The sequence below is a fragment of the Panulirus ornatus genome, chromosome 17 (genome assembly GCF_036320965.1).
Source record: "Panulirus ornatus isolate Po-2019 chromosome 17, ASM3632096v1, whole genome shotgun sequence".
Taxonomy (NCBI): domain Eukaryota; kingdom Metazoa; phylum Arthropoda; class Malacostraca; order Decapoda; family Palinuridae; genus Panulirus; species Panulirus ornatus.
In genome coordinates, this window is record NC_092240.1 from 21,573,069 (window position 1) to 21,596,392 (window position 23,324).

General features: G+C 37.9%; 2 protein-coding genes across 4 annotated transcripts in view; one reads left to right on the plus strand and one right to left on the minus strand.

Moving 5' to 3' along the window:
• Positions 1-7,613, plus strand: part of LOC139754612 (calcium-activated chloride channel regulator 1-like) — a 237,715-nt gene extending 230,102 nt beyond the window's left edge. For both annotated transcript variants that reach the window (XM_071672059.1, XM_071672060.1), the window contains exon 20: positions 5,563-7,613. In XM_071672059.1, coding sequence (XP_071528160.1) covers positions 5,563-5,740 — 178 coding nt within the window. In that variant the 3' untranslated portion in view covers positions 5,741-7,613. The remainder of the gene's footprint in view (positions 1-5,562) is intronic.
• pch2 (pachytene checkpoint 2 protein) overlaps positions 1-21,845 on the minus strand; it is a 429,043-nt gene extending 407,198 nt beyond the window's left edge. For both annotated transcript variants that reach the window (XM_071672066.1, XM_071672065.1), the window contains exon 1: positions 21,180-21,845. The gene's annotated coding sequence lies outside the window, so the exon portion shown is untranslated. The remainder of the gene's footprint in view (positions 1-21,179) is intronic.
• Positions 21,846-23,324: the final 1,479 nt, after the last annotated feature.

A 23,324-nucleotide genomic window follows, 5' to 3' on the forward strand; every position in this document is an offset into this window, starting at 1 on the left:
TATCTAAAACACTTCACTTCCTCCAGTTTTTCTCCATTCAAACTCACCTCCCAATTGAATTGACCCTCAACCCTACTGTACCTAATAACCTTGCTCTTATTCACATTTACTCTTAACTTTCTTCTTTCACAAGCTTTACCAAACTCAGTCACCAGCTTCTGCAGTTTCTCACATGAATCAGCCACCAGCGCTGTATCATCAGCGAACAACAACTGACTCACTTCCCAAGCTCTCTCATCCCCAACAGACTTCATACTTGCCCCTCTTTCCAAAACTCTTGCATTCACCTCCCTAACAACCCCATCCATAAACAAATTAAACAACCATGGAGACATCACACACCCCTGCCGCAAACCTACATTCACTGAGAACCAATCACTTTCCTCTCTTCCTACACGTACACATGCCTTACATCCTCGATAAAAACTTTTCACTGCTTCTAACAACTTGCCTCCCACACCATATATTCTTAATACCTTCCACAGAGCATCTCTATCAACTCTATCAACATACAAATCCATTTGCTTTTCTAAGTATTTCTCACATACATTCTTCAAAGCAAACACCTGATCCACACATCCTCTACCACTTCTGAAACCACACTGCTCTTCCCCAATCTGATGCTCTGTACATGCCTTCACCCTCTCAATCAATACCCTCCCATATAATTTGCCAGGAATACTCAACAAACTTATACCTCTGTAATTTGAGCACTCACTCTTATCCCCTTTGCCTTTGTACAATGGCACTATGCACGCATTCCGCCAATCCTCAGGCACCTCACCATGAGTCATACATACATTAAATAACCTTACCAACCAGTCAACAATACATATATATATATATATATATATATATATATATTATTATTATTACTATTATTATACTTTGTCGCTGTCTCCCGTGTTTGCGAGGTAGCGAAAGGAAACAGACGAAGGAAATGGCCCAACCCACCCCCATACACATGTATATACATACGTCCACACACGCAAATATACATACCTGCACAGCTTTCCATGGTTTACCCCAGACGCTTCACATGCCTTGATTCAATCCACTGACAGCACGTCAACCCCGGTATACCACATCGCTCCAATTCACTCTATTCCTTGCCCTCCTTTCACCCTCCTGCATGTTCAGGCCCCGATCACACAAAATCTTTTTCACTCCATCTTTCCACCTCCAATTTGGTCTCCCTCTTCTCCTCGTTCCCTCCACCTCCGACACATATATCCTCTTGGTCAATCTCTCCTCACTCATCCTCTCCATGTGCCCAAACCACTTCAAAACACCCTCTTCTGCTCTCTCAGCCACGCTCTTTTTATTTCCACACATCTCTCTTACCCTTACGTTACTTACTCGATCAAACCACCTCACACCACACATTGTCCTCAAACATCTCATTTCCAGCACATCCATCCTCCTGCGCACAACTCTATCCATAGCCCACGCCTCGCAACCATACAACATTGTTGGAACCACTATTCCTTCAAACATACCCATTTTTGCTTTCCGAGATAATGTTCTCAACTTCCACACATTCTTCAAGGCCCCCAGAATTTTCGCTCCCTCCCCCACCCTATGATCCACTTCCGCTTCCATGGTTCCATTGGCTGCCAGATCCACTCCCAGATATCTAAAACACTTCACTTCCTCCAGTTTTTCTCCATTCAAACTCACCTCACTGAAGAAGTAAGAGTATTAGTGAAAGAGAAGTGAGAGGCATTTGGACGATTTTTGCAGGGAAAAAATGCAATTGAGTGGGAGATGTATAAAAGAAAGAGACAGGAGGTCAAGAGAAAGGTGCAAGAGGTGAAAAAGAGGGCAAATGAGAGTTGGGGTGAGAGAGTATCATTAAATTTTAGGGAGAATAAAAAGATGTTCTGGAAGGAGGTAAATAAAGTGCGTAAGACAAGGGAGCAAATGGGAACTTCAGTGAAGGGCGCAAATGGGGAGGTGATAACAAGTAGTGGTGATGTGAGAAGGAGATGGAGTGAGTATTTTGAAGGTTTGTTGAATGTGTTTGATGATAGAGTGGCAGATATAGGGTGTTTTGGTCGAGGTGGTGTGCAAAGTGAGAGGGTTAGGAAAAATGATTTGGTAAACAGAGAAGAGGTAGTGAAAGCTTTGCGGAAGATGAAAGCCGGCAAGGCAGCAGGTTTGGATGGTATTGCAGTGGAATTTATTAAAAAAGGGGGTGACTGTATTGTTGACTGGTTGGTAAGGTTATTTAATGTATGTATGACTCATGGTGAGGTGCCTGAGGATTGGCGGAATGCGTGCATAGTGCCATTGTACAAAGGCAAAGGGGATAAGAGTGAGTGCTCAAATTACAGAGGTATAAGTTTGTTGAGTATTCCTGGTAAATTATATGGGAGGGTATTGATTGAGAGGGTGAAGGCATGTACAGAGCATCAGATTGGGGAAGAGCAGTGTGGTTTCAGAAGTGGTAGAGGATGTGTGGATCAGGTGTTTGCTTTGAAGAATGTATGTGAGAAATACTTAGAAAAGCAAATGGATTTGTATGTAGCATTTATGGATCTGGAGAAGGCATATGATAGAGTTGATAGAGATGCTCTGTGGAAGGTATTAAGAATATATGGTGTGGGAGGCAAGTTGTTAGAAGCAGTGAAAAGTGTTTATCAAGGATGTAAGGCATGTGTACGTGTAGGAAGAGAGGAAAGTGATTGGTTCTCAGTGAATGTAGGTTTGCGGCAGGGGTGTGTGATGTCTCCATGGTTGTTTAATTTGTTTAATGATGGGGTTGTTAGGGAGGTAAATGCAAGAGTTTTGGAAAGAGGGGCAAGTATGAAGTCTGTTGGGGATGAGAGAGCTTGGGAAGTGAGTCAGTTGTTGTTCGCTGATGATACAGCGCTGGTGGCTGATTCAGGTGAGAAACTGCAGAAGCTGGTGACTGAGTTTGGTAAAGTGTGTGGAAGAAGAAAGTTAAGAGTAAATGTGAATAAGAGCAAGGTTATTAGGTACAGTAGGGTTGAGGGTCAAGTCATATATATATATATATATATATATATATATATATATATATATATATATATATATATATGTGGAAGAAGAAAGTTAAGAGTAAATGTGAATAAGAGCAAGGTTATTAGGTACAGTAGGGTTGAGGGTCAAGTCAATTGGGAGGTGAGTTTGAATGGAGAAAAACTGGAGGAAGTGAAGTGTTTTAGATATCTGGGAGTGGATCTGGCAGCGGATGGAACCATGGAAGCGGAAGTGGATCATAGGGTGGGGGAGGGGGCGAAAATTCTGCGGGCCCTAAAGAATGTGTGGAAGTCGAGAACATTATCTCGGAAAGCAAAAATGGGTATGTTTGAAGGAATAGTGGTTCCAACAATGTTGTATGGTTGCGAGGCGTGGGCTATGGATAGAGTTGTGCGCAGGAGGATGGATGTGCTGGAAATGAGATGTTTGAGGACAATGTGTGGTGTGAGGTGGTTTGATCGAGTGAGTAACGTAAGGGTAAGAGAGATGTGTGGAAGTGGGAAGAGCGTGGTTGAGAGAGCAGAGGAGGGTGTTTTGAAGTGGTTTGGGCGCATGGAGAGGATGAGTGAGGAGAGATTGACCAAGAGGATATATGTGTCAGAGGTGGAGGCAGCAAGGAGAAGAGGGAGACCAAATTGGAGGTGGAGGGATGGAGTGAAAAAGATTTTGTGTGATCGGGGCCTGAACATGCAGGAGGGTGAAAGGAGGGCAAGGAATAGAGTGAATTGGAGCGATGTGGTATACCGGGGTTGACGTGCTGTCAGTGGATTGAATCAAGGTATGTGAAGCGTCTGGGGTAAACCATGGAAAGCTGTGTAGGTATGTATATTTGCGTGTGTGGACGTATGTATATACATGTGTATGGGGGGGGTTGGGCCATTTCTTTCGTCTGTTTCCTTGCGCTACCTCGCAAATGCGGGAGACAGCGACAAAGTATAAAAAAAAAAAAATATATATATATATATATATATATATATATATATATATATATACAGAGCATCAGATTGGGGAAGAGCAGTTTGGTTTCAGAAGTGGTAGAGGATGTGTGGATCAGGTGTTTGCTTTGAAGAATGTATGTGAGAAATACTTAGAAAAGCAAATGGATTTGTATGTAGCATTTATGGATCTGGAGAAGGCATATGATACAGTTGATAGAGATGCTCTGTGGAAGGTATTAGGAATATATGGTGTGGGAGGCAAGTTGTTAGAAGCAGTGAAAAGTTTTTATCGAGGATGTAAGGCATGTGTACGTGTAGGAAGAGAGGAAAGTGATTGGTTCTCAGTGAATGTAGGTTTGCGGTAGGGGTGTGTGATGTCTCCATGGTTGTTTAATTTGTTTATGGATGGGGTTGTTAGAGAGGTAAATGCAAGAGTTTTGGAAAGAGGGGCAAGTATGAAGTCTGTTGGGGATGAGAGAGCTTGGGAAGTGAGTCAGTTGTTGTTCGCTGATGATACAGCGCTGGTGGCTGATTCATGTGAGAAACTGCAGAAGCTGGTGACTGAGTTTGGTAAAGTGTGTGAAAGAAGAAAGTTTGTTAAGAGTAAATGTGAATAAGAGCAAGGTTATTAGGTACAGTAGGGTTGAGGGTCAAGTCAATTGAGAGGTAAGTTTGAATGAAGCAAAACTGGAGGAAGTAAAGTGTTTTAGATTTCTGGGAGTGGATCTGGCAGCGGATGGAACCATGGAAGCGGAAGCAGATCATAGGGTGGGGGAGGGGGCGAAAATCCTGGGAGCCTTGAAGAATGTGTGGAAGTCGAGAACATTATCTCGGAAAGCAAAAATGGGTAAGTTTGAAGGAATAGTGGTTCCAAAAATGTTGTATGGTTGCGAGGCGTGGGCTATGGATAGAGTTGTGCGCAGGAGGATGGATGTGCTGGAAATGAGATGTTTGAGGACAATGTGTGGTGTGAGATGGTTTGATCGAGTAAGTAACGTAAGGGTAAGAGAGATGTGTGGAAATAAAAAGAGCGTGGTTGAGAGAGCAGAAGAGGGTGTTTTGAAATGCTTTGGGCACATGGAGAGAATGAGTGAGGAAAGATTGACCAAGAGGATATATGTGTCGGAGGTGGAGGGAACGAGGAGAAGTGGGAGACCAAATTGGAGGTGGAACGATGGAGTGAAAAAGATTTTGTGTGATCGGGGCCTGAACATGCAGGAGGGTGAAAGGAGGGCAAGGAATAGAGTGAATTGGATCGATGTGGTATACCGGGGTTGACGTGCTGTCAGTGGATTGAATCAGGGCATGTGAAGCGTTTGGGGTGAACCATGGAAAGCTGTGTAGGTATGTATATTTGCGTGTGTGGACGTATGTATATACATGTGTATGAGGGTGGGTTGGGCCATTTCTTTCGTCTGTTTCCTTGCGCTACCTCGCAAACGTGGGAGAGAGAGAAAAAAAAAAAAAGAATATCTTTTGAAATTTCAAGGGTAAATAGTTTTCTGTAAAACTTGAATATGAAATTCATACGATGGAAAGGAAACCTGATAATCAGGTATATTGAGCTTTTATCAAAACTGAACTCTAGTTGTTGATTATCAAATATCTTTTATTGCAGTCCTGTGTCCAACATTGCAGTGCTCAGTCTTCCACCAGAACCAAGCTTCCAGCTTCTATTTCCCATCTGGGCCATAGTACTTATTTTCACTCTCCTGGTGATGATGATCATGTTTTTGTCAGTGGTACTGGCATCAAGGAAGTATGGTAAATATGAATGTGTGGAAGTTAAAACGTGAAGAAAATGTAAAATCAGATGTACCAGTTTTATTAAAGATTATATATTTTTATTATGAATTAAAAATATGATGTTAAAAATGTAATATGTATGATATAGATTTAACCTCTAAATTTTCCTTGAAAAACTGGTTTTAATAGGTGTATAAAGTGCATCTGGATATTTATATGAAGTCAACTGTATACAAACATGCACATGCATACACACAACTAGCAAAATGGAAGTCATAAAATAAAAGGTACCAGTGGTATTATAACACTGAAGATGAATTCCAAAGACAGGAGTGAGGGAGAGAGAGAGGGGGGAGTACATTAACCTCCGAAAATCCAACCATCAGTTAAGTTTGGATTCTCTCTCCCTTATTCTTATTCTTCTATTCATTTGTATGTCATTCACGTAGCAACACCTGCTCTTGGACATACCTAGGGGTTGAACGCTTGTATATGATAATCTATTGAATTTTATTAAAGCTACACTTTTCTAATTCATATCAGCAGTATTACTGAGGAACTTCGGTGTTATCTTGATGTATTTGCTGATCATGCCAACTTACAAAAAAATATACAGCACTTGTTGAAGAAATTGCTAATAAACTACTGTAAACAAAGGTAAAAAGAAATATGAGACTAATATTCACAAACTAATATTCAGTCACATTTGTTGAGAAATTATTGCAAAAATCAGCCTAGAGTAGGTGTCCTTTGACCAGTAACATGAGAAGCACTTGAAGGGAAGAATATATATAATGAGTTATTTGAATTTCCTTGAAATAAATAATTAATTTCAAAGAAATTTTATAGCATGAGTTCCACTCCATCTATTCAAAAGAGTACATAGTATTGTTGGAAGTATAGTACCTGAGTGAAACAATGATGATAATGAAATTAAAATGATAATCTTTATGAGATATATGGAATCATTCATATGTCACTTTTAGTGGAAAAGTATAAGAGGATCATGAACTACTTTGTGTTTTTCACGGCCCAGATCACAAAGGTATGATATGGGATCAAAGGCTATGGAAGCATTTTTTGTAAAGAGGTAGTATGAAAAGAGATGGTCAAACTTGACAAATCAGTCTAGTGTGCATAATACAGTATGAAGCACATATACATAAAAAGGTTCACATTTCACTTTAACACTCTGGCTATGGGTTCATATTTATGAGTGATTTGAGAAGCTGTATGTAATGTACCTGACCCATCCCATGGAACTGGGAGCAGAGCTAATGGTGACAGAATTGTTCAAATAATTTCATCTTAAAACTCTTGCTTACATAAATATTACATGACTAAGACCATAACAAGGAACAAAACAGTCATAACAGAGGGATGTTAAAAAGAGCTGTAGTGACAACATAACAAAAATCAGCATGTAGGTCAAACTAAATGCTGACAAAGTGAATGCCACTAAGCACTTAGAACTATTAGAATATTAGAAATGTACAGGTTTTTATAAGGTAAAGGCATGATTAAGAGGATAGGTACCACAAATGTAACTCATACACTAGCCTTAGGGTACTGATGAAATTTCACTATATTTGCTGACTTAGCTATCTAAAATCTCTACTGGTGATCAGAAAGAATGGATGGGATTCTGAGAGATTCTCTTCTTTTACCCAATTTTCACAATTATTTTGGAAATTCATGAACATTGAAGTGCTGAGTTATGTTTGTATTATGTATTATAATGCATACAGAAAAATAAATAATTTAATTTCTTAACATATGTTCATGAGTTGGCAACACAGGGTTGCTTAATGTCTATTCGAATCCAGTGCTTTTATTTTTGTTCATGTCGTTTACAGTTCATTCATCATTATGAAGTATGAGTTATGTATTATAATGCATAAATAAAGATATGTAATGATAATATATAATATTTTTGATGATATGGCAGTGTGGCACTGTTTAGTGTTCCTTTAAGCCCAGCTATTTAATTTTTTTGAGCCCTTTACAGTTCATTCACCATTATTAGTGTAAGGTGTAAAGAGTCTGTTACACTATAAAGATTACACCATCCTACATAAACACTTTATTTTTTTTTATATCTGATCACCATTTCCTGCATTAGCAAGCTAGCACTAGGAACAGACAGAGAGGCCACAGTCACTTGTATCCTTTCTCTAGCTGTCATGTGTAATGCACTGAAACCACAGCTCCCTGTCCACATCCAGGCCCTACAGACCTTTCCATGGTTTACCCCAAATGCTTCACATGTCCTGGTTCAGTCCATTGACAGCACATCTTCCACATTATACAACATTATTCCAATTTACTCTGTCCCATGCGTGTCTTTCACTGTCTTGCCTGTTCTTTTTCACTCCATTCTTCCATCTCCAATTGGTCTCCCCATTCTCGTTAATCCCTCCACTTCTGACACATATATCCTATTTGTCAACCTTTCCTCACTCATTCTATTCATATCTCCAAAGCATTTCAACACAACCTCTTCTGCTTTCTCAATCACACACTTTTTATCACCATCCATCTTTCTTACCTTTATATTACTTACTCAATCAAACCACCTCAAACCACATATTGTCCTCAAACATTTCATTTCCAACACATCCATCTCAATGCACAACTTTGTCTATAGCCCATGCCTCACATCTATATCACCAAGACTACTATTCCTTCAAACAGTTTTTGGCCCTCCCACATAACTATCTCTGTTTCCACACATTCTTCAGTGCTCCCAGAACCTTATTTCAATTGTCCTATTACATAATTCCCTCTTACTATCAGATGTTTTTTAGAGGAATTAATGCCTGATATGGAAACTTTATGGTTTTGCTTTGATAAAAATAGTAGTAAATAATTTGTTGGAGAGGTGACACTTTCTGGGGATGCAGCTGGAAATTCATTACACAGGCAAAGTGTTAAGAAAGCCGAGTCACAAGGAAAGGCTAAAGGCTTCCTGTTTGCCCACCATAGAAGAGAGAAGAGTGAGGGGTGACCTAAATAAAACCTTTAAAGTTTTAGAACAGTGACGACACACAGTTCTTCAAAGATTTAGGGATAGAACCACAAAACATACCAAGAAATTAAGCCTGAAATATATGTTAAAAAAGATGTAAAAAAGTACTTTTATAATACAGAGTCCTTGCACAAATGATGGTGTTAGGTTCCCCACAATCTGTCATTATAGCAGTCACTGCATGAGAAACTGAAGCCCAAGTTAGGAGAGTTATGTTCCAGACCAAACAATTCCCAAATCTTATGTATGGGCCATACCCAAAACACCTCAGCTTACCATCAATATATCACACTCTGTCATGATGCAAGTTGGACCCTCTAATTCAGCAACAGTTGCCATTGCACTGATAAATCATACCAGTCAATGATTCTTTCTAAGAATGCAGGTGATGAAGGATTGAGGTAGATGGTGGTGGTCGAGTGGATTAAGGTGGAGTAAATGATTTGTTAAACCTTCCAAAGTAAGTTCATCCATTTTAGTATATGATATCAATGTTTACTGATGTAATCATAAGCCATTACAACATGTATTTTAATATTTTCAAGTAGCTCTCACGTTTATGGCACATTAAGAATATAAAAACTTGGTGTTCTTTATAATGTGACCATTTCTGGAATACAATATAAGAATCTAAAGTTATTTTGCTCTGATAACATTGTAAAAGGCATGCTTACAGTATGCTTCAATATTTCATTGTTAACTGAAAAATTATTTGAAAAAATACGAGTTTTATTCTAATCTATTACTGAGACAATATAGTTGTTCTACAAATTTCTAACCTAAATCTGGGATGTCACTATTGCAAAACATTTCCCTGTAAGCTATCATTCTGCAGTGACCTCTATATAAGGATGGTGGAGGATAGAAATAAAATGAAAAGACATAGTTCATGCAAACAACAAACAGAAATTTAAGAAGTTCTTTGAGTTTCATACAAACACAGACCCCAAGGTCCAAGCAAGGTGGTCTGACCTTAACACTATGTTGAAGAAATGGGAGTCCCATAAGTGTAAAACACCCTCCCTATACATTACAAATAGGTAATTACTTTAGTGTAATAACAGAAAAAGAAAAATATCAGTTAGGACACACCAATTTTGGTTAATAAGGAGACAAAATGGAGATCAGAGGGGAAGCTTGACTCAAGGAGATCCATTTGTGGAGACTACACAAAGCTAGAGTTTCGCTGATAAAATTATTAAGTAGTGAAATTCCAAGGTGACAGTACAGAACAGTGTTAAAAATATCGTGAAATCTATAATAAATGAGTTAGAACATGAAAATCTTTAGCAGTACAGAAACAGAAAGGTTAGAAGAGAGATATGGTTTAAGAAAAGATGTCAAAAAGCAAAAAAGTAAAAATAAAAGGGAAAACTAGCTCCTATTTGAAAGATTTGAAAATATGAAGGAAGATAAGGCAGAATGAAGCTGCATAAAGATAATATGTATTGCTAAAAAGTGAGTAGGGAAAATTTATGGTTAAGTAGATTTTATTATTAGAACAGTAAGGAGCACACAGGATCAGTGCTTGTTAGCGTAGAAAAAAAAAGATGCAAAGACTGAAGAGTCAGTGATGTGGGGTGGCACCAAAATTAGAAAGATTAGTGAACTAGATGGTTGATAGATGTAAATGATTGTCCCAGATAAAGAAGAAAGGGAAAGGAATGAAGATATACTCATTAAAAGATTACTGAAGGTATAGAACTGCCTGATGCAATTTCTCTGATAAAAGAAAGAGCAATTAGTGGTTATAATCAAAACAAAAGAGGACGATTAGTAGCCATGTTTGCTCTGGAGTCACCTACCCAGAAGGTACCAAAGTAGATTCAGAACCTTGATAACATAGTGGAATTCAGTGGAGTATTCATCAAATGTCATAGACCAAGGAAGGGAAGGAAAAAAGAAAAGAATACAATCCAAAGGCTAAAAACTGGAGACAACAAATGAACCAAAAGCATCGATGGCACCAATACCAGGGGGAGATCAGGAATGTCAGGTAATGGTAATGTCAGATAAAGAAATATATACAAATGCAGTGTGTTTAGTAGTAAATCGCACAAAACTTGGACTTAAGGATCATACTAGGGAAAAAAATGCCTGATATTGTTGGAGTTGGTGGAAACAAAGCTTACTACAGAGATATGATGATGGCAAGGGAAAGAGGAAACTATAAGTATCAGGAAACAGTGAAAGATAGTCCAATCAGACAATATATGAATGAAGAGTAACTTTGAGAAAAGTTTAAAGTGCAGATATCTATTCCTTGAAAAAATTTCACTGATCCAGGAGAAATATACAATGATAATAATGAATAACAAATCAAGATGATTCAAGCAGCAGTAAAGCATGCACTTCTCAGATATGGTAAAGTACTAATAATGGAGGATTTCAATCATAAACAGATTAGAAGTTGGCTTCTCACAGAGACTAAAGTTTTTAGTGGATACAGGAAAATTACCAATATCAGCATGTCAGTGAATAGACTATGATGACAGGGACTGATACATCATCATTACATCATATCCTCACACATACAAGAATAGAAATTGAGAATGTCATATATAGTACACCAATTGGAAAAAGTGATCATATAATTTCTAAATTTGATTATGAATCAAATGAAGATAGAATAGATCAGATGAGACAAAATTTAAAGGGAAGCTATGATCAAAGATACTATACAGAATTCAAATTATATGGCAATATTTGGAAATGGAATTAAGTTGCTAGAAACCAGGGTACTGTGGTGAAAAGTTTTTACAATTTACAATGAAGGATTATGAACACAAGTACCTCTAACCACAAGTACAGAGGGAATATCAAGAAAGAAGAACAATTCATTAAAATATATATAAAAAAAGAAAAGAGCTTTGAGATGTGCTTCAATGGAGACAGTCAGCCCTCCAGCAAGCATGGATATTAAGGTATAAGAAAGCAAAGAATGAGTATAGTAGGGTAAACAACAAACAGAGAAACATTAAAAAGAAAGTTGTGGACAAGGCAGGAGAAAATTTAAAACTTTTTTATGAATTCAACAGAAGAAAACTCAGTTAACCACCTAATCAGGATATGGGATTCAGAGGAAAGAGTTGTACATGATGATGTAAAGATATGTCAAGACCTGAATGACATGTTCAAATGTCTCTCCACAGCAGAAGGCACTACAACCCCAACACCAATGATATGATAAGGAATGGTGATGTCTTAAAAAGCAATGAGATATCTAAAAACATTGTAAGAGCATTGTAAGATATATACATATACCATTAATTTTTCATTAGCTATCTAGTTTTATCATTTCACTGTGATTTGTACATATGTAATTGCATCACATGAAATGTGTTCACTGGCTCACTGCTTAGTCTGTAAGAACCAAGCACAAGATTATTGTTTAGTCTTTTGTAACATGTAAAACGGACCTGCAGATGACATAAAGAGCAGAACATTTGCTCAAACACATGAAGGTTGTTCACAGACCCAGATAAAAAGCAGGGCTCAGCAGCTAGTTAGGGACACACTGGCCAGCCTCATATACCGTCCACCACTGGTGTGTGTTGTAGTGAGTCTTAAGATCATAGTCCAGAGTACCATAGATGTTTGAACTTATTTTTTCTAAAAAATCTGTAAAGGCCACCTGATCTTCACTGAGTACCAAGGAACAAAGAAAGACCCGATCTCTTGCTTACCAACTCAACCTTACAAGTGGTGGTCCCCTTACAGACGTAACAGAATACCAAGGGATCTTGAACTATACAAGGCTCGTGGTCCATATGAAATTTCATTATATGTGCCAAACATGTGTGCTGATACAATTAAGAAAACATGAAATACTACTCAAGATGTTGCTGAAACAGGCAAAAAGCCAAGGGAGTGAAAAAGGGGCAAACATCATACCTTTTTATAAGAGAGGACTTAAGGACGAGGTGCTGAACTGCAGACCAGACTAACTGATGTGTGTAATGTTAGGTACTGGAAAAAATTATGAGAAAGCAAATGGATGACTTCCTATACAGAAGATATTACCTACCTGAGAATAAGGTTTCAGGGAAAGGTCGTGTAATCAATCTCTTTGTTTTCTATGAGTAGCGAATTTTGTTCACAGCAAAAGGGAAGGCTGCATGAATGTTTGTATTTCGACTACCACAAAATGTACTTGACACTGTAACACATGGGAAGCTGATTAACAAGTTGGATACCTAGGTAGGAATAAGGGGGAGGCTCCTTCAATGGATAGATTACCTTAGTGGAATACAGCAAAGAACATTTGTTAAAGGAGCCTTCCCTAAAATGGAATGAAATCACCAGTGGTACTTCAGGGTTCCGTTGATTTATATGAATGACTTTCTTAAATGTATGGACTACTACTGGAATATGTTTGCAGATAATGAAAAGTTCATGGGGAAATGGAAAGTAAGGAGGATTACATCATAACAAGGGAAACTAGACAGACTCCAAATTTAGTCATCTAATGTGTGGCTAAAAAAATTCACTTGAACTGAATGCAAAGTAATGATGATGGGTCACTGTAAAATCAGATCTTAATATGAATATCATCTAGCAGGATACAAGTGACTGAAATCTGTGCAAAAGATACTTGGAAGTGGACATCATCTCAAACCTGTTGCCAGTGTCCAACCTTAGGAGAAATGTGAGGAGACCAACTGTTGGCTGGCAAATATCACAATAGCATTCAAGTTTGTTTATCCTTTACTTGTTACAACAGCACTCTCAACATGACATTATTCAAAACATCCATCATGATTCTGTTCTGAATATAACATAAGTTACTGGAAGTGGCAGTTTAGATTTTAACCAAGTGAGTATTTATATTGAGTGAATGAGTGATATGAGTAAGCAATTAAGAAATGGGTACTTATGTAGATGAATAATTGTATATATGTGTTTCAGATAACTGAACATATATTTAGTGTTTAAGCGAGGGATGAAAGAACCTGTTGGAGGTATGTGTTTTGGCTAACTGAACATAAATTTAATGAGCAACTACTGCTCATTTACAAAAGTCAGTCACATGACTGCTGGCCACCACTAGATGGCATGAAGCTGATCATATGACTGTTGATCACTAAGTAACTTACTTTTTACACATTTGACTGCCACTCATTTCTTAAAGCTTGCTGAGCAGCTGTTTTAGTTGCCTAGTTATTGTGCAGGATGAGAATGAGAGAAAAAAAGAAAGTTTCCCCTTTTACATTTTTGACTCTTCATTAGCAGTACAGTAGGCAGGTGTAATGATGTGTCAAGTCTGCTCAACCATCGCAGCCATAGGATAGCATGATCACTGTTTTCTTACAGTGGGGACTTGAAAATTCTCAAATTATCTAACTATGTAACAATTTCTTTTTTTTTTACAGAAAAATTTGACTAATAGACCATCTTGGATTGCATCCCCTACAAATCAAGGAATCATAGTTTGCTTTTTTGTTTAATCTTATTTTACATTTTACCTGTCTTCAGTTGATATTTCTATTCTAATTACAGTCATACTTTTTTTTATATAATTTAAAAAATCTTTGATTTATTGGAAAAATTATGTATCTGGCATGACCAGGGTCCTAGAGTAACAAGTTACCTGTACATGGACAAGGAAATGTTCAAGAAATTGTTCAAATCCTACTTTTGCCCAAAACTAGAATATGCAGTTAATAAAATAAGATCTGAAACTGTGAATAGAGACAGGATACATGTTTGAAAAGCTGTAATGTAAACAAGAAAGTTAAAGAGATGGGGGCCCCACAAGGTTAGAATCCCCACCCCCTACTCAACAAGATTATTGAAAATCAAGAGATGGGGCCCTATGAGCATAGATCTCCCATCCTCTACTGTAGAATCAAATAATTATGTTATACACGCATGCACATACCTACCGCCCTGAAAAAAGAAAAAGGTACTGATTTAGTATTAGTAAAGTGTATGTTTAGCTTTTTCCAAATTTATATTTATTTTATATTTATTATACTAAGTCTGTCTCCCACATTAGTGAGGAAGCATGGGAAAACAGTTGAAAGAATGGCCTAACCCAACCCAAATACACATGTACACAAACACCCACACACGTACACATACATAACTATACATTTCAATGTATACATACATATACATACACATATATACACATGTACATATTCATACTTCCCGCCTTTATCCATTCCCATCACCACCCCGCCACAAATGAAAAACAGCACCCTCCCACACACGCGAGGTAGCACTAGGAAAATACAACAAAGGTCACATTCATTCACACTTGGTCTCTAGCTGTCATGTGCAATGCACCGAAATCACAGCTCCCTTTCCACATCCAGGCCCCACAAAACTTTCCATGGTTTACCTCAGACGCTTCACATGCCTTGGTTCAATCCACTGATAGCACATTGACCCTGGTATACTACATTGTTCAAATTTACTCTATTCCTTGCACACCTTTCACCCTCCTATCTGTTCAGGTCCCAATCACTCAAAATCTTTTTCACTCCATCCTTCCATCTCCAATTTGGTCTCCCACTTCTCCTCATTCCCTCCAGTGTAAGTTCAAAAACATATAATTTCTTAAAGGTGCTCAATAAATAAGCTTTCAACTTTTCAATAATATTATTATCAATTACCAATAACTATGAGTCATAATGAAGTTGGTGAATTCTCCTTCTGATGTGATTTAGGAAATAATCTTGATATCTTGGGGTAAAACTTCTCATAGATAGTAGAATGTATCATATAAGTTATAAAAGTTAACTGAAATCCAAAACAGACATTCCATTATGCTAAATCACTACAGTTCATTAATTTTGTAATCAAACTGTTCCAACAGCAGAAGCTACAAAAAATTAACTTCATTTACAGAAACTGTAAGGGAGATTTTTTGTGCTAGTAGCTAAGAAGACAGATTTTTCTTAAATTTTTTATGACATTTTTTATATATGATGTTGGTACTAAAGGTGATTTACCTGTTAAAAATTATTTACTGGATTTTGGTAGGGATAAATATAGTCTTTGCCATTTTCTACAATGAAAAAAAGAAAATACTGATACTTGTAACATAATTAAATAAGGTGATAATAACCCCATATAAAATCCATTACTTTATACATCACTTTTTCTAATCCTTTAAATCATAGTTAATTTTTTTCACACACTAGTAATCTTATCATATTTTTTTTACTATGCATGGCTTTTAAGGACAAAGGTGGCAACAGCTTTGCTAGGAAATAAATTCCATGGCAAGAATTTTGACTAGTACTGGATGAGTTGGCCATACTCCTGAGTAGATGCAATACTATGTAAAAACAAGAAGACTACAAAGAGAAAGAATTTTCATTGGTTTTAATCTCTCCAGTGAATCAATTCTTCTTGTCCCACTCAAAATTTGCTACTCAAGAAATGTCACTTAAAAAAGTTCCATAATCCTTTCTTCACTTTCATAATTACACCTCTACCAATTATTCTTCTACCTTGTACTGCTTTCTCCCTGATCTCTCTTTCCTTATAAACAAACTAATCCATGATAGCTCTTAAATACTTAAATTCTGTCACCTCTTTCAGTCTTTCTATCCCATATTTATAACGCAGTTTAGTACACTTTCTATGCTCACAATAAAGGGCTTTGCAAAATCTATAAATATCATAAACACACTTACAAACTTCTGCAGCTCCTTTTCACTCTCAACAAACAAAACACTATCATCCACAAACAAGTTTGTCATCATAAGAAAAAAAAAAGTCACCCTTTTACCCTAGTTTTGCTCTCATCTCTTATCATTCCATCCATGTATATAATAAAAAGCTTCAGTGACTGTAACAATATTTAGAGAATATTCTTTAAGCTTTATATAAATTGGACATACTATTCGTTACTAAAAATAACTTTTATGGTATTTGAATATGTTAAGTAAAGGAGTGTACTTATCATGTCGATGCTATTTTGCTATATAAACTCTATGGAGACATCGGACAAGAACAGCGATGGTGGGTTTTCTTAAATAATGGTATTACTTTCATGCATAAGAGGTTATGCATCACCCTTTTCCTTCTTGTCACAGACCTTGAAGAGAATGTGTTCAACAAGATGATATACATCAGAGAAGGTCTAATTATAAAGTCTAATTATAATTTACCTTGTAGATTTCAACTGGGCACCCAAAGTTAACAGGGACAGAGATTGACTCCTAGAAGTTGGTTAAATATTTTTTGAGTGTGGTTCCACCACTTTCTCATATATATAATGGAAAGCTCAGTACTATATTTTACTAAGGTCAACCCTTGAAACATGGTGTTAGGAGTGGGATCCTAGAAAAAACAAGTCTGGGATCTGGGGCCAGCCAAGGTGTAACTGGAGTCGGCAGGTCACAAGCAGCTCATCAAAGATACAACAGTGAATATTCTGGAAAGCCATGTCTAGCTTGCAGTTATACTGACTGGCAACATGGCCCTGAATCTGTGGCCCCCACCAACCCTAGATTTGAGGACTGGTACTGATATTCCAGCCAAATGGAAAAGATTCAAAGAGTCTTGGGAGAGTTGTAAATCAGCAGTGGGCCACTTTTACACAGTAACTGAATGCAAAGTAAATGAGAAGCAAAGGTATTTTAGGAAAGGTAGGGGATGTGCAGACCAGATTCTTGCAGTGACAATGACCGTGGAAAAGTATCCAGAGAAAGGTAAGAAGCTTATAGCAACTTTTATGAATCTGGAGAAAAGTATGACAGTTGAATAGCATGCTTTATGGGATGTGTTAAGGATATACGGGAAGGAGGACAACGGTTGGATGGCGTGAAAGCCTGCCTCTCTCTAATAGTAAAAGTAACAATCTTGCTTATATTCAAAATTACTTTCACTTTTCTCCTTTCACACACTCGCTCAAAGTCACACACCAGCTTATGCAGTTTTAGACTCAAATCTGCCACCAATGCAGAGTCATCACCAAAAAACAACTAATTCACCTCCCTGGTCCCTCCATTCCCAACATACCCCATACCTGCCCCTCTCTCAAAAACTCTTGCATTCACCTCAATCACCACCACATCCATAAACAGACTAAACATTCATGGTAACATCACAGAACCTTGCTGCACACCCATCTTCACTTGGAACCACTAGCTTTCCTTTCAACCTAATTGCACACACTCCTTTCTTTCTTAGTACTCATCATTGGTGATGGCTTTCATTCCACACAAATTCATAACACCTACCACAAAGCAACTCTATAAACCTTACCATATGCTTCTCCAGATTCATACATGCCACATACAAATCCTTCTGTTTCTCCAAGTATTTCTCACACACATTATTCAAAGTAACCAACTGATACACTCGCCATCACCTCTGAAACCACATTGTTCCTCCTCAGTCTGATGTTCTGAGCAAGTCATCAGCCTCTCAATCACCACTTTCCCATACAACTCACCAGGAACACTCAAAAAATGTATACCTCTGTATTCAACCACTGTTTTGTTACCCTTGCCTTTATAAAATGGCATTAAACAGGCATCCTCCAGCAGCTCATCACGATCCATACACACATTTAAAATTCTGATTAACCAGTTAACAATACAGTCACCCCAGTTCTTAAATCATTCAATTCCAATACTATCAACTTTAGCAACCTTGCCACATTTTACCACCTTATCTCTTGTCATGACTCCCTTTGCATACCTTCCTGACATACACACTCCACATTTGCCAACTTACCATCAAACACACTCAAAAGTCCTTTAAAGTACTCTCTCCATCTCCTCTCCACTTCATCTCTACATGATACCAATATCCCATTTGACCCCCTTCACCATTCCCATTTGTTCTCTTACTTTCCTTGCACTATTACTGCTTTCCAAAACATTTTCTCATTCTCCCTGTAGTTTGCCAATACTCACTCATTTCAACTCTCATTTGCCCTCTTTTTCAGTTCCTGACCTTCCCCTTGACTTTGCTTTCTCTTGTACATCTCCCAATAACTTGCACTCCTTCCCTATAAATAATGCCCATACACCTTTCTTTTCTATTCTACTAGCAACTTTGTCATCCCACACTCACCTCCCCTTTTCACATCCCCACCTCGCATCTGCATCTGCACATTTCTCTAGCATGTCACTAGTGCTTCCCTATATACCTCCCATTCATCATCCATTCCCCTATCATCATTCACTCTCATCTTTTTCCATTCTACACTCAATCATTCCTAGTTTCTCTTCACACAGGCATCTCATTTAAGCTAATTTACTTTCAACACCCACTTTTCTCTCATATTATTTCATCTTATCTGAAAGACTACAAATATTTACCCTCACATCCTGTCAGCTGCCCTTTTCTGTACATTTACACCAAAGAGTTTCTCTTCTACATGCCTATCAATTAACACAATCCAACAATGCCTGCTCACCATCCTACCTGCATCACATATACAAATGTACAGAGTGTCCCTCTTTTAAAACGAGTTTCCACCAATCCTTTTTCATCACATGACTCCACAAGCTGTTCACCATTCCCATTAACCTCATGCAATACAGTATTCCATGCTCACAATTATGCCCTCAACAGTTTATTACCCACTTTGGCATTCAAATTATCCATTACTAATACCTAAATGTCGCATACACTCACTTTGCTGCTCCCAGATACATTCCTTTCTTCACCGATCCTTGATGGCCAGGTGCATGAGCACTAATAATCACTCCCTTGTAATGCACTAATATTTACCCACATCAGCCTTGACCTCATTTCTTTCCAATCTTTAACACATTTCCATGACTCCTTCAACAGAAGTGCTACTCCTCCTTGGTTCTCAACCACACACTAACCCCTAACTTTATACATACGACATTTCCTAACCATTCTTCCCCTTTACCCTTGAACTTTGGTTCACTCAGATGAAGACAAACCTATATCAACCAAATAGTTTGACTGTGGTGAAGAGATCCAGACGGGAATCATATATTTACGTTCGGTTCGTGTTCTGTGCCCCAAAACTATGTGCAAAGACGTCTATACATATGTATACTCCTTGACGGATATGATCTAAACCGGGGGAGGGGCATAAAGTAAAAGAACTCAAACCCTGTGATGAATAAACTCGAATGCATTATACCAAAATATATAATATGTGGATTACTGCTGCTCTCATATCCGGCGTGGTTTTAGCTCTGCATCCTTACTTGACAAAGTCGAGTCGAAAGCGATGACTTAAAAACTGGCCCAAGCTAACTTCCAAACTTGACACTCTTGCCCTACGCCACAATGTTGATTCACTTTCCCTCTTCTGTAGGTATTATTCTGGTTTTTACTTCCGAAAGTTGGCTTCTTGTGTGCCCCCACCATTAAACAGACAACGCAATATTTGGCAAGCTGCTGCGTCACATGATTAAAGTGGCCTTCAGCAACACAAGGGTGTGCCGTTTTGATAATTGTTTCTTTCCCTACGTCGAAACTTTGGAACTGTACCTTCTCGTCTTTCCCAAAAACTATGACCAGGTTTATTTTATAACACCGGTTTTTCAAGTACTACAAATTTCGTAAATACTTCACCTTGTTTATAATCTTTCCATTCATTATTCTCTCTATATTTCAATTGAGGCCCGGCCGTAAATATGGACTTTAGTACGTGACTCGGAGCCTTCAACATAGGAAAAAAAATAAGGCAAATATACCCCAAAGTATGTAATAGCTAACCATTTGATAAATGAGGCCATGGCAAACTCTACTAATATTCAGAGAAAACCAAAAGGGACGATTAGCTCAACAAAAGCTTATTTGATTAAAACGCGTCGAGCCAGCAATATTCCAATGCAACCTTACCCTTCCATCTTCCTTGAAACGGGACCTTAGCGATATTCTCAAAGGTCTCCCCCCCTTTTTTTTTTGAAGTTCAAATTATTTTTTTAATCCTACTTAGGACAACGAGCTTATGAAAAAAAAAATCACATGATGTATTACGTAATGATGAAGTGAGGACAATGATTTCATTTTACTTGTACATGTAGAATTGGACTGTATGGCATTCTGAAAACGACTTGAAGGCAGTTGTCAGAAGAGTACTTAATAAATAATTGCATTTTTTGTAGTATCCCTTATCGTGACACTAGTTTCATAAACTTATCTAGAATTACGTGCTTGATTAAGTTCAAGAATACGTATACGATGAACGATGATAAACTTAACGGAAAAATATAGTAATATGAGCAAAAAAATGAAATAAAAACGATGTCCATATTTTCCATAGCGTTGTGAAATCAAATTAGTTTCATGATTTGTTAGATATAGCAAACGGAACAGCGCATAACATTATCATGTACTGAACATCAATATATATGACATAGTCCGTGGGCAAAGTTAATCATTTTTTCGGTCTATGTTAAATTTCATAAATCATAAATAATTTCTCATTAAGAATATGGTTATGAACAGATACTTATAATTCAAAATCATTATAAGTATCAATGACAATAAAAGATACTTACATTGCGGCAGCCGAAGTTCCACTTAGTCAATATAATTCATAGGTGGTTGTAACAGCCAGCAGTCACAAGTAATCAGACTTTTCAAGTAACTGAGCACTTTACAAATTTTGCCAGTAGACACACTACAGTCAGGCAGAGAATATATTTTCAAAGGCTTTTGCACACACAGCACAACAGTTACCAGCACTGTGCAACAATATTCTCATTGTTTATCAAACAATACACTACTGTGATGTCACCGTTTTGTTTACGACTTGTTTACATGCGGAATGTTCTGGTTTTCATTCCAGGTTACACATTACTCTGACATGACAAAGTCACTTTGTTGCATGTAGTTTTTGCATCATCAGCTCCTGGCCCAGTTATGTAAGGTCACAAACACACACTAATCAGTGCTTTATGATTATTTTGTATCATCTGAAACATAGTAATACTTGTATGACTTGTTTCCCGACTTGATTTCATTCGTCAATATGAAACGTAAATCACTTCCACCATAAAGTTCTGGTGATATGTTGACACTTGTTTACTCTCGGAACATATCCATTGCATTTTATGGTCACACTACCATTGCACTATAATTCATTTTAACGTATTACAGAACTATCTAACAGTAGGTATACTGCCTTCATTTCGCGTCGTACCACTGCGCAGGTCTGAGGGCTTCTGAGGCGGGTTGGCTACTGGCCTGGTCATGAATATGGGCGGGGCCTGAAGGCAAAACCGATAGTTTAGATGGATTTTTATGATAAGACAAGTAAACATGCCAAGTGTCTCGATTTTCTGTTTTGATAAAGAAAACAGCTATCATATCTAATAATGAATGATACTTAATTTTCTTTTAACTGACAGCTTCGTTAAGCTTAGAACTGAGGACCCCACGCGTAAACAACATGGCAACGGTTGTTTGTCCATCGTCTCGTCGTGACTCTGGCTCGCACGACCACATGAATCTCTGACATGACAAGTAACATAACTATAATGACCAAATTTCCTGCACTTAAAAGCAGAATACATCTCTAATAAAAAAATGAAAATGTTGATTACCAAGCATTGAAACAGCAGAGAAAAAATGTACGATACTAATTTCTTTACTCTTAATACACAGTCCATTACTGTGTTACCGTTGTTCTATAGATTACGGGTCTGTATTTCAACTATCAATGATATGATGGAAGGGGAGACGGAAGGCTAAGAAAAGAGTACTCCTCCTCAAAGGCTCAGGCCGGGATGTTTTGTTGTGTAGATGTAGCCAAAATGAGACGAAAGGAAAGAATGTTTAAAGAAAGGAACCTGTACAATGTTCTGGCCCAGACTGAAACAAAGCTCAAAGGGAAAGGGGAAGAATAGTTTAGGGATCTTTGGGTGTGAAGTCAGGGGTGAGTGTGAATGTCAAAGCTAAAGAAGAGGTAGCAGTACTGCTGAAGCCCAAATTATGGAAATGTGTATGTAAGGAAGTAAGCTCCAAACTGACGTGGGTTAAAATGAAAGTAGACTGCGAGAGATCGGGGGTTATTAGTGCTTATACACCTGGACATGAGAAGAGGTAAGTGTTTTGAGAGCAGCTAAGTGAGTGTCTCAGAACTTTTAATGCATAGATCAGGTATTAGTGTTGGATCAGTTAAATGCGAGGGTGGGTAATGTTGCAGTTGATGGTATAACTGGGGGACGCGGGATATTCAGTAAGGTGAATAGGAATGGCAAACAGCTTGTGGGACTGTGCTGAAAAAAGGAGCAGTGGCTCGGAAGAGGGGCACACAGGAGTATATATGAATTAATTAAAGATATGGTAATAAGGCATCATTGGCTTATAAGCTAACATCGGTATGCAAAAGAGAGGCCCTGGACAAGACCATAGAATCCTAAACGAGGGAGATTCTACATATTGAAACACCTCCAATTTGGTCTCCCACATTTGTATTTAGGGGAGCAGTGATGGCTTGCGCAAAAGATGCTTGTGGCATGAGAAGCATGGGAGGTGGACAGATTAGAAAAGGTAATGAGTGGTGGGATGAAGAAGTAAGATTATTAGTGAAAGAGAAGAGAGAGGCATTTGGACGATCTTTGCAGGGAAATAATGCAAATGAGTGGGAAATGTATAAAAGAAAGAGGCAGGAGGTCATGAGAAAGGTGCAAGAGGTGAAA